The sequence below is a fragment of the Mobula hypostoma genome, chromosome 9, assembly GCF_963921235.1.
Source record: "Mobula hypostoma chromosome 9, sMobHyp1.1, whole genome shotgun sequence".
Taxonomy (NCBI): Eukaryota; Metazoa; Chordata; class Chondrichthyes; order Myliobatiformes; family Myliobatidae; genus Mobula; species Mobula hypostoma.
In genome coordinates, this window is record NC_086105.1 from 105587341 (window position 1) to 105600626 (window position 13286).

General features: G+C 35.7%; 1 protein-coding gene across 2 annotated transcripts in view; it reads right to left on the reverse strand.

Annotated features, from left to right (window-relative positions):
• Positions 1-13286, reverse strand: part of pigq (phosphatidylinositol glycan anchor biosynthesis, class Q) — a 60183-nt gene that overhangs the window by 36410 nt on the left and 10487 nt on the right. For both annotated transcript variants that reach the window (XM_063058833.1, XM_063058831.1), the window contains exon 2: positions 9318-10037. In XM_063058833.1, coding sequence (XP_062914903.1) covers positions 9318-10006 — 689 coding nt within the window. In that variant the 5' untranslated portion in view covers positions 10007-10037. The remainder of the gene's footprint in view (positions 1-9317; positions 10038-13286) is intronic.

Sequence of the window (13286 nt, forward strand, 5' to 3'; positions counted from 1 at the left end):
CTGAAAGAGGAAGTGGGGAAAACGGGGCTTGAACAAGACACACTGAACTCCTAGGCAATAAGCAGATAAAGAATTGAGAAATAAATATAGAAAGGATTGAGGAACACAAATTAGAATGGGAAAATTCAATGTCGAATTAGTTACAGAAAATAAAGGACGAATAGAGAGGAAACAAAACAAAAACTTTGCTTAAAAATAACATTTAAGAAAAGTATTCAACAATTCATAAACAGAAAAGTGAACATCCTGGAAATGTTCACTTAAGGGATATTTACAACTGTTGGTCATTTACAATTCTTACTTCATTAAGAGGTCACACATGTGAATTAAATTCTGTCAAGTTTAATGTGCAATTTAGGTTCAAATGCAGCTGCTACATGAAAAACATTATAACTGCATTTCACCCTCAGTTTTTGTTTGTAACATCCGGCAAGTTATGGCATTTTTTTCTCTTTGGAATGTGCTGGTTGGTTTGTGCATTAATGACCAGAGGGACATGGCCTGTTATATCTTTGGCACAGTCCAAACAATTATCACAAAATTGATTTCAAACAGAATACATTGAAAATACTTGCGCCAGGCAACCCTATAGAGTGGGTAGAGAAAGTTAATATTTCAGGTCAATGACTTTCCATCAGAAATGGAAAAAAATGAGAAACAGAACATATTTTAAATTGAAAAGGAGGAGGAAGTGGAGAACAAAGGAAATATTTATGAGAGGGTGGAGGCAAGAGAGACTGAAAGACACAAAACCTGATGGTGCTGGCAGAATGCGGTGAAGCCTTGTTAGGCACAGCTGGTTCATCAGGTGAAATAAATAGGGAGAGATGAATGAGTACTGAGAAGAAGAAAAAGAAACTACGTAAACCAGAAATCTGAAACAAAAGGATCTGATTGAAATGTTCAGGAGCCACCTAGTATCTGGAAAGAGAAAATACTGACAACACAATCACTGATGATCTTTCATCAAACTCACCAATCCTAATACAAATTGGTTTTCTGAAATTGTCGAATTTAATGTTAAATCCCAAGACCTAATCGAGAGATACTTCTCAAGATAATGTTGGGCTTCACAGGAATAGAGAAAGGGGCATGAGGCAAAAGATTAGAGTGAGAATGAGAGGCATAATTAAAGTGACAGACACCTGGAACCTTTGCCAATTGAAATGTGGTGTTCTACAAAATGGTCACTCAGTCTGCATCTGGTTTCTCCAATGCAGAGAACACACTGAAAGTTATAAATCCGGTATGTTGGAAGTATAAAAGGGTTGCTGCTTCATGTTTAGGAATGAACTATCTGAAAGGTTGTTTGGCTATCTGCATATTATTTGCATTTTGGAAAGAAGATTTATGAAGGTCATTTGAATAGTTCATCGAGAGACTAAAAAAAGAAGATAAGGAGAGTTGTTCATTATTGCATATTGTTGGTTTTCCTTTGGAAAGAAGATTTATGCCTCAAGTATGACTGTCTAAACGATGATCTGAACATTCGACTGAGAAAAGAAGGGGATTTGTTCCTTTAATTTAATACTTGGTTTGATTTTTTTGGGAGAGTTTAATTACTTATGATATTATTAATTAGTATTTTTGAAAATTCAGCTGGGTCAAATATACTATTAATTTTTTTTCTGTTTTATTATAACATCTTATAATTGAATTTAAAGTTTTTTTTAGGGAGTTAATGTTAAACTTAAAGATGGCGCTATTTTTTCTCTCTAAGAGATAACATTATTTTGGTTCTTTCTTGTTTATTAGATGATGGAATGCAAATGCTTTTCTTTGCTGAGACTTTATTGTCTTTTTTACAAGGTCACTCTACTCTTTTTACTAACTGGGGGGAGGGAAAGAAAATACAGATGGAGTGGTCAGTGGCTTTGAACTCTATCATAGATTGCTTGCCTTTTTCTTGGGTTTTCGGGAAGTGGGGTGGGATTAGAGTTAGGGGCTTTTTCCCATTGGGTGGTTCCGGAGCATGCGTATTTTCTGTCTGGTTGTATTCTTCATCGCTGCCATTTTTGATCATCCCGTATTGGCATGTGCTCTGCACATGTATAAAGTAGAATAAAATTATAGCATGGTACTTCAACGGATTAATATAATAAGTTGGAATGTATGTGGTTGGAATCATCCTATTAAACGAAAAAAGACTTTTAAAATTATTAACTGATTCCAACCTGATATAATTTTTGCTCAAGAGACACATAACAGAACGGAAGATCAAAATAGATTTTTTGGATGGTGGAATGGTTTGCAATTCCACTCTACTTCTCAGAGTAAAACAAAAGGCGTGTCTATTTTTATTAAATCTAATATATTTATTCAAGAGGATATTGAATCAGAATCTAATGGAAGATTTTTAATTGTTAAAGGAACGATCTGTAACAGAAAAGTTGTTTTGGTCAATTTGTATGGTCCTAACTTAGATGACCCTTCTTTTTTTAAAAAAAAGTATTTGCTTTACTGCCTGATTTAAATGAATATATGCTGATAATGGGTGGGGATTTTAACTGTTGCTTAAATCCTATGATTGATAAGAGCTTAACCAATCAGCGACTTCCAAATTGTTATTAATTCCTTTTTGATTGATTTTGGGTTGATTGATACGAGAATATTCTTTCTTCTCACATGTTTATAAAAAATATTCAAGGATCGATTATATTATAATCAATCCCCACTTCTTGCCTAGTGTTAAAAATTGTGAATATGACGCTATTGCTATATCTGATCATGCGCCTCTGAGTTTGACTCTTGAATTTGATGATGTCATTCTTGCCCGACCACCATGGCGCATGTCTCAGACATTATTGCAAAACTCTGACTTTGTCAGTTTTATTGAAACCCAGATAAAAGATTTTTTTTCTTTTTAATGATATAGGGGGTATGTCCAAATTAATTATATGGGATACATTTAAAGAATTTTTACGTGGTCAGATTATTTCTTATTCAGCTAAACTTAAAAAAACAGATTAAAGCAGAATTAGGTAGAATTTCAAAACAAATTAAAGATTTAGATAATATCTATGCAATTTCTCGCAATATTGATTTATTTAAACAAAGGGTGGAACTTCAATCACAATATAACCTGTTATTAACTCATCCCATTGAAGGCTATTTGCTTAAGTTAAAGAGTCAATTTTATATATTTGGAGATAAAAATAATAAACTGCTCGCATCTCAATTAAAAATGGCTGCCGCCAAAAGGCAAATTATGAAAATTCATAGGAAAGATGGTACCTTGGCTCAGGAATATGAAGAAATTAATAACATTTTTCAAGATTTTTATGCTGAACTTTATAAATCTCAATGTCCGTTAGATTCCTCTGAAATGAATGCTTTTTTTTTTACGAAAGATTGCTTTTCCTAAAATCTCGGCTAAGGATCAAAAAACTCTTGATGCTCAAATCACTGAAGCCGAAATTCATAAAGCTATTTTTCAATGCAATCTGGTAAGTCCCCCGGGACTTGATGGTTATCCTGTAGAATTTTATAAAAAATTTGGAAAGTTGCTTTCTCCGTATATGTTGGAAAAGTTTAAGGATTCTTTTGTGAAAGGTGACTTACCCTCTACTTTCCATGAGGCTTATATTTGTTTAATTCTTAAAAAAGATAACGATCCCACTGACTGTGCTTCATATAGACCTATTTCATTACTGAATGTCCACGCTAAGATTCTGTCAAAGATAATGGCCAATCAGTTGGAGAATATTTTGGGTAAAATTATTTTTAAAGATCAAACAGGCTTTATAAAGGGTCGCTCTTCTTTTTCAAATGTTCGGAGACTATTTAACATTATATATTCGTCCACTTTTAAAACTCCATAATGTGTTGTATCTTTGGATGCTGAAAAAGCATTCAATCGAGCGAATGGAAATATTTATTTAATGTTTTAGAGAAATTTGGCTTTGGTACTAATTTTAATAATTGGATTAAAATGATATCTAAAGCTCCTATTGCTACTGTTGTCACTAACAATTGTAGGTCTCCTCTTTTTCAGCTTTCATGGGGGATAAGGCAAGGCTGTCCATTAAGTCCTTTGTTATTTAATTTAATATTAGAACCCCTTGCTATTGCTCTTCGTGAGGCTAAAAATATCCATGAGATTTTTGTGAATGAGACCACGCATAAGATCTCTCCTTACACTGACGATTTATTGGTTTATATATCTAATCCTGACGAATCTATTCCCGCCTTGCTAAAATTATTTAATGAATTTGGAGATTTTTCAGGATATAAAATAAATTTCAGTAAAAGTGAATTGTTTCCTTTAAATGATTCTGTCTTTATATATGATAATACTCCTTTTAAAGTCACGGATTCTTTTAGATATTTAGGTATTATAATTACTGAAAATATAAGGATCTTTATAAAGCCAACTTTGTTCCTTTAGTAGACTATGAAGTATTTATTTAGTAGATGGAGTCCACTTACATTTTCACTTGTTGGTCATATTCATATAGTTAAAATGATGATTTTACCAAAATTTTTATATTTATTTCAGAATATCCCTGTTTTTTTGACTAGGAAATTTTTTGATCGGATTGATTCTATTATTTTATCTTTTATTTGGAATAATAAAAGACGAGAATTAGTAAATGTCACTTACAAAAATTGAAAAAGGATGGAGGTCTTGCTTTGCCTAGTCTAAGAATGTATTAGTGGGCTGTTAATGTGCGATACATGTCCTTTTGGTTATATTGGGTTGATAAGAGTGATCGGCCAATTTGGGTAGACCTCGAACTGAAAGTTGTAAAGCAGTTTTATTTAACCTCATTACTGGGAGCTGCTTTACCTATGCAATTAGCTGAAGTTGCTAATTTAAACCTATGTTCTGTGATTAAGTATTCTTTTCAAATTTGGCTCCAGTTCCGCAATTCTTTTAATCTTAAAAAATTTAAACTTTGTAGTTTAATTTATCGAAATTACTTTTTTAAGCCTTCTTTGAGTGATCCAGTTTTTTTACTTTGGAAAAATAAAGGTATTAATTCTTTTTTGGATTTATTTAAAGAAGATAGATTGATGTCTTTTGAACAATTAATTGATAAATATTCTCTTTCATACTCACACTTTCTGCAATACCTTCAACTTAAGACATTTTTTACAATAATATTTAAGTAATTTTCCTTACATATTGGAGGCTGACCTGTTAGATATTATTACGAGTATGAACCCTTCGATCAAGGGTTCTATTGGAAGAATTTATGATTTATTATTACAATGGGATAAGCGTCCTTTAGTTAAGATTAAACAAGATTGGGAAAAGGAACTCAATTTGACTTTTATGACGGAGGATTGGACACGGATTTTGAAGTTGGTTAACTCTTCTTCAATTTGTGCTAGCTATTCATTGATTCACTTTAAAATTGTACATTATTATCATTTGACGAAGGAGAGACTTTCTAAAATCTTTTCTAATGTTGATAGTTATTGCAATAGATGTAAATCTGAGATAGCTACAGTGACACATATGTTTTGGTCTTGTTCTATATTGGAACAGTTCTGGAAGTCAGTTTTTTCAACAATTTCTAAAGCACTTAAAACTAATCTACAACCTAATAAATTAACTGTGCTTTTTGGAGTAATTCCTCAAAATATTCATGGTATTTCTGTCTCTGACCAACATGTTATTGCATTTGTTACATTGATAGCTAGGAGGGCCATTTTGTTGAAGTGGAAGGATACATCAGCTCCCACTTTGTCACAATGGTTCTCTCAAGTGATGCTAGGTCTTAGTCTGGAGAAAATTAGAAGTCCAACCTTTGAACCTTTATTTGATTTTGAGAAAAGATGGGGCTCATTTGCTCGTTATTATCATTTCAGCTAATTGATAGATTTTTTTCCATGATCTAATTGTAAATTTTTTGGTAGATTTTCTTTTCTTGCTGGCGGTTTGATGTTTATTTTTAGGAGCTTTTTGTATGACGCATGGCTCCGGGGTTGTACACCTAATGGGTTTTTTTTCTCACTTTTTCTGCTTCGTAGGTTTTTTTGTTATCACAATTTTTAAAAAATCTTTAAGATAATGTCTTTTTTTGAGACAATGTAAGTGTTGTTACTTCAATGTACTCGTGATATTTCTTTTGTATAAAATAACAATAAAAGATTTAAAAAGAGAAAAAGAAAGGAATGTTTAGTTCCTGAGTTGATGGGCACAAATGGGCTACGAGGGCATTCACCACATGTTCAGTACTTGTATTGGACATTGACAGAAAATAAGAAAGCGATAAAATAGTGGATCAATAGAAAATACTAACATTCTCCTGCTAATGCAGATGCATGGATGACCACAAAGGCTATCAGCTTTTGGGGAACTGAGCTGTGTGCATGCTTTAAGGAGTCATCTAAGTCAAAAACCTGCACATAAACTCTGTTAAATGAATTATTCATTTACAAACTGGATCTGAGTAGCCGAGATCAAATACCTAGGGCTACTGAGAAACTTTTGTTTTATTTCTCCAGGCATTGGTCAATGGCACTCCTCTCCGGAATAATGTTGAATGATGATGTAACTGCTGAAGCTGATTGGTGCCCTTTGTACAGTATGTCATTTTGGACAGCGGTAAAATTGGGACAAACTATTTCAGATCTTGTTCAGACTAATCAACTCTGAGGAATGGAAAGCAATATTCAAGGACAAGTTGCAAATGACTATGGACAGGATGATCACCCATGTAAACAGGAAATGAATTCTTTGAGTAATTGCTGTAGTTCTGTTCAGAATCAAATTTAGAGAGAGATACATATGAGCTGAAGTTATAATTAAGAGTTGAAGTCATATGAGTTTTTAGGGTAGAGAAGACATCAGTGCACGGTATTTAGGATTTTTTTAATCTTGTAATGTTTTTACGCTTTCCTTTGATTTTTATTTTATGCTCATGTTCATATGTTATGTATATACAGTGGATTCTGTTTAATTGGGTGATCAGTTAATTGGGGCAGCCACTTACTTGGGACAAGTTTTAAAGAACAAAAACTAATTGAGAAAATAGCCAGAATTCCTTTTGTTTATTTGGAACTCTGCTGAGTAATTGGGACAGGAGACTGTTGTCAAACATTTTCAACCTAGCGTTAGTCATGTGCACTTTTGTGGCTGTTAGACGCTACACTGCATTTAGACGGAAGAATTTTTAAGAGTTGTCCCAAATAAGCTGTCCTGACTAACCAATGGCCCAACTAAAGAAAATCCAATGTATTTCTAAGCTTTCTTCATTCTAATAAATGATCACTGAGCTGAAATATAAAATCTGCTTTTCTCCCCAGAGACGTTACCAAGGTATTATTTCTAGTATTTTCTATTTCTATTTCAGGTTTTCAGAATCTGTAGTTTTTTTTTGTTTTAGTCATGAAGCCATATGAACTCTGCATTGTCATCAGTATATAACCACCAATGCAAGTATATCAAGAGCAGTCTTCAACACAGGGAGACAGTCACACTGAGGAGAGGTGAAGCAAGTTTGTGCTATCAGACAACAAGCAATAAAGTTTGAGTCTCCACGATCTTCAACATATTCAAACAACTCTATCCAAATCTCATCAGATCAGCTGAAGTGTGGTTCTTTTACAAAACCCTTTATAATCACCAGAGATATTTAAACATTCACAATGAAGAATATTATATTACTAACTCAGTAAATCTATTATGTTCAAAGGTCCACATCTATATTTGTTTAAAACACTGTCAATTTCAAAAATTCATGTTTATATCAAACTTATTAAGGTCTATTTAAAGCATCAGGGTGATGGAATGGTTGACAAATCAAATGGGCTGCTTCATGCAGGATCACATACAACCACAAGTGTTGTTGAAGCTGCACTCATCCAGATAAGTGAGAAAATGCCAGACTCTTGACTTGCACTGCATTGATAGTGGAAAGGCTTTGGGAAAGTCAGAGTCATGTAGCATAGAATTAGCCATTCTGCACACCATGCCTGTGCCTACCAGTGAATATATAATCCTATGCCCAAGGACAAATATTTTCCCGCACATCTCAATGCCACCCTGTCAAATGTTGCCCTGATATGAAAGTCGATCACTGGTATCTGCCTCTGCAATTCAGCTCTTTGTATTTGTTTCAATCAAGTCTGTGATGAGCAATGCTCCAGATTGTCTAGTGGATACCAAGGTTGTAATTCTACTGGAACTCCTTGACAGAGGTGTGGTTTGTTCTGGAGTAAAGGTTTCCATTTCTGGCTGCTTTTTATCATCTGGTCCATTATCTGATATCATGTACGGTGAATTTAATTGGCCAAAAACTGTTCTGTTATGGTTGGGACCATGGAAGGAAGCTGAGATTGGTTGCTAATGCTTTAGACTTATTTTTAGGACTCAAATGTTCAGCTCTGCTATAATCGAGAATGGGTATATTTTTGCTGACTCTTTCTCCCACTCGCAATTTGAATGCATTATAAATGTTCTCTTTTGGTGTGCACGAAAGCACCAATTTATGCATAACAACTACCAAAATGACATAATGCTAATGACTAGGCAAAACATTTTTTTAATAGTTAAAGATAGATATAGGCAAAGATAACTTCCTAGGTCTTCTTCAAAAAGAGTCAATGAGTGTGTTTAATATTCAGTTGAGAAGGTAAATGAATCCCTGGTTTACTCTCTCATCTGAAAGATGACAGCTCCCACAATGCAGCACTCACTGAGCATTACACTGATTCATGAGCTGGGACTTGTATTATTTACACTTTGAGTGGGAGATGAAGTGTCAATCTTTTTGAATTGAGGCCAAGAGACACAACCAAGTTATGTAAATTAAAATACAACATGTAAATATATGATAAAAACCTCCATTGCTTTGCCATAAATTTCTCACTTTCCCCAGTTTTATAATTTGTACCTTGGTACCCTTGTTAAGCACTTAATAAAAAAAGAGGCTGTATTTGTATTCATAGCTATTTTAGATAAAAATTAGTGTGAAAATAACTTAGGGTTTTTATGTTTTGCTAAATTTTCATTCCCTCTATAAACAACAATGCTTAGTCCAGTTTAATTAGCGGCATGAAAAAAACAGAAGCTACAATTATACTTAAGGAGCAAATTGCATGCAGATAATGAACTTTTTACTAGTACAACATACACCTTCAAAGGTTTTTCATAATTAACCAATTCTATAATAGCTACCTGGCAAAGCCAAGTCCAAAGTGCAAAACTTTAAACAGTCTACTAATTACTCCTGAAAATTTTGCTATATAAACTAATTTAATTTTGTTTCACATGCAAGATATATTAAAATAGTAACTGTTTTGTTAATCTAGGCTACAAAAACTTTAGTTTTGACTACGTGAGTTTTTTTTTCTAAATCAATTACCTGCTTTTGCAGAAATTCAACACAAAATTCACCAGGAAAGAAAGAACCATACACACAGGTACAGATGCTTGCTTTGTAAGTTCCACAACAACACTAGCCTCTCGTCCTTCAGATTGCCAGTGAGTAAATTTGATTGGAGTTTCATCATATTTATCAATCATAAACAAAAGTTCGCATTTAGCAACAGTATCAAAAATTTCAGCAAAATCTGAGCTACTGACTTCTGACTCCAGTCCAGTGATGTGGTTTTCCCGGAAGATTTTAGTTTCCAGATCATGCAACTTTGACAGCATCACCTTGCGTTGATCATAGTGAATTAAGATAACATCTTCCTTGTTGTTCTTCTTACACTGTTGAACTACATGGCAGTCGAATACTGATTTGTTTTCTTTATCTTGTGTTAACTGGAACCACAGCTCATGAGGAAAGATGGAGCTCAGATCCTGCAGGAATTGATCAAGGTTTTCTTTTGGCTGAGAACTATAGCTGTTCCAGGATCCCAGCACCAAGACATCTACGGTAGTCACATTCTTAATCTGCTCGAGATACTGCTTAACTTGCCCTGGGATGAAAGGGTAGTGAATAATTGCAAGGACAACGGCAGCATTCTGCTCTGGAATCCAACGACCTAGCAGTAAGCCACTTTCTGCTTCTGGACAGCAGCTTGGAAAAAACACCTTGATGACCATGTTATGATTTCACAGATTCTTCGCTTTGTGTCTGTAAAATAATTCAAAGCACAAATATAGAAGTTGTTGAACTTGAAACATGAGTCCTCAATGTGTACACTAGACTTCAATAAACATTTCTGTTAAATGAAGGATATTCTATAATTGCCAAGATTAAAATGCTGCGTTTGCTCATTGACGTGTTTTCCAACACAGTGTACAAAAAGCCTACATCAATGATGCTGACGTTGAGCTTCAGGTTCCTAGATGTGAACATCACCAATAACCTGCCATTGTCTAACCAAATGATGTCACTGTTACAAAGCTCACTAACACCTCTACTTCCTAATGAGGCTAAAAAAATTTAGCATGTTCCTATTGACCTTCACAAATTTTAATCTAGGTTTACCAACCAAAGGAAGTGCAGTTGAAATTTATCAACCCACCACCTAGGCCATGCTCTTTTCTTGCTGTTGCCATCAGGTAGAAGGTACAAGAGCCTCAGGACTTACACCACCAGGTTCAAGAACAAAAGAGGATAACCACACTCACTTGCCCATCCATTGAGATGCTCCTACAACCAATGATCTCACTTTAAGGAATCTATAACTCATTATCTCATGATCTCATTATTTATTGCTAATTATTTTTATTTGCATTTGTACAGTTCGCTGTCTTCTGCACTCTGGTTGATCTTTCATTAATCCTGTTATAGTAACTATTCTGAGTATGCCCACAGGAAAATGAATCTCAGGGTTGTATACGGTAACATACATGCACTTCACTAATAAAATTGACACCATCTATACCTCTCACTATCTCAATAGAGCAGCCAGCATAATTAAAGATCCCAGACATTCTCTCTTATATTGTAAGACTATTAAATCCTTCCCTAGTATGATAGACTCCTGACCTCACAATCTGCATTATGATCTTTCACCTTACTATCAACCTGCATTGTACTTTCTCTGTAGCTGTTACACTTTATTCTGCATTCTGTTATTGTTCTACCTTGTATTCCCTCAATGCACTGGAAAATGTATTGATCTGTATGAACAGTATGCAAGGAAAGCTTTTCACTGTACCTCGCTGGATACATGTGACAATAATAAACCAATTCCAATTTCAAGTTTTTAGATGGTAGAGAACATTTACACAATCACAGGTTTCCCCCGCCATCCGAAGGTAGAGCATTCCTATGAAACGATTCGTAAGCCTGAATGTTGTAAAGCGAAGAAGCAATTACCATTAATTTACATGGGAAAAATTATGTGAGCATTCGCAGACCCAAAAATAACCTACCAAATCATGCCAAATAACACATAAAACCTAAAATAACAGTAACATACAGTAAAAGCAGGAATGATATGATGAATACACAGCCTATATAAAGTAGAAATACTTTTCTATAATCACTGCTTGCACTGTTCTCCGTAGCGAAAATCTCACGCAAGCGCCGTCGGTAAAAACACGGCGCAAACGCTCTCGGCAGAAACACTCTCTCCAGTAACCTTTAAGCTATGAAGCTGCCAAATCACACCAAATAACATGTAAAAATACACAGCCGATATAAAGTGTTTGTAGAAATAATATGTACAGTGTAGTATTACTTACGAGAATCGGGAAGACATCGAGCACACTGATGATGGTGTGTTAGGCTGAGTCGTCGGAGGTTGGGGTGGTGCAGTGGCTCCCACCCTCCGGGCAGCGAACCGATACCGATCCGTGAAGAATGCAGTGGTACAGTAGTAGCCGAGACGCAGCCAGCACACCTTTAAGAAAAAAGCTGAAATAAACAAGCTAATTAATTAGGTGCCGCCTGGCATGTAAATGTTGGCCCAGATCAGAGGCGATGCAATCCGCAATTGCATCTGATCTGGGCCGACATTTACGTGATGGGTGGCACCTAATTAATTAGCTTGTTTATTTTGGCTTTTTTTCTTAAAGATGTGCTGGGTGCGTCCCGGCTACCGCTGCACTCTTTGTGGATCGGTATCGGTTCGCGGCCCGGGGGTTGGGGTGGTGGGACACTGGGGTGTCATCTCATCGATCAGGGCAGGCAGGTCATCTTCTTCTATGTCTCCCTGCCTCGATGTCGAAAGTCGAGGTTCGTTGTCTGCTGTGGCTGATGTGGAAGGCTTGCTTGACTGCTTAGCTTCGCGCATTTTTAGATCATACAGTTCTTTGTAAGGACTCAAACCATCCTGCAAATATGCCCTAAACCGACGTACCCTTTCAAAATTAAAGTCGTACTTTATCATTGCAACGAAAATCTCACGCAGTTGCTTCACGTTCAGTTCCTGGACGATCTCACTTTTGGTCCGTTTGCTACTGTATTCGGTTTTGATTGTTATCCTTTCCTCTTCCAATTGCATCAGCTCTTCATCTATCAATTCTTGGTCATGGGATGCCAAAGCCTCTTCAACATCATCTTTGTCAACTTCCACAAGCCAAACTCACGTTGTCTTTACTTTGTTCACCACGATCAAAACACTTAATTATGTCTAGTTTTATGCTAACATCCTTACGAGCTGTTTCAGGCTTTTCCGATACCTTAGAACTCATCTTGCAAACGGCTGCTCAGAGGCATGTGTTTAAGCAATGCCGGCTAGAATGCCGTTCCGAATCCGGGGGAGAGCGCGCTGCCTTTTTTCGTAACAGTGAAAACACCTTCTGTTAGCGAAAACAGGTAACCAATGTAGGTCTTTCATAATAGTGAGGTTTCGTAAAGCGAACGTTCGAAAAGTGGGGAACACCTGTACCCTCGATTTGGGCAATTTGTTCCTGACAGCTACCTAATGATTCCTGTGTACGTATGACAAAAATAACATTGGCTGTGAAGCCATGCCATCCAGCCAATGTCAAATAATCTGACAACTTTAGTCCTACAAGTCTTTCATATGAATTTAGTCCTAAATTCATCCTAGATGGGAAAGATTATTTCCCTGAAGACTTTCTCATTCCTTTTTTAAATGACCTTCCCTAGCCTGTATCCTTCTTATAAAAGGGAGAACAAGGAGTTTTAGGGTTTGAAAACTAATACCTCTACTTTTTCAGAACCCTATAGAATTCAGCATGTTTCTGTTGACCATTTCATCTTTTACAGAATCATCATATCTATGCATCAGAACTTAATATTGCAACTGCTCTAACCATGACTGCACAAATTTGTAGCCATTTGTGAATGTAGCCATGATACATGATGCATCAAGCCACCCAGTCCGGTTTCTAGTCATGAAAACCAGTTTCTCCCCCACTGACTCAATCTGCACTTCCCCCTGCCTCTGGAAGGCATAATCAA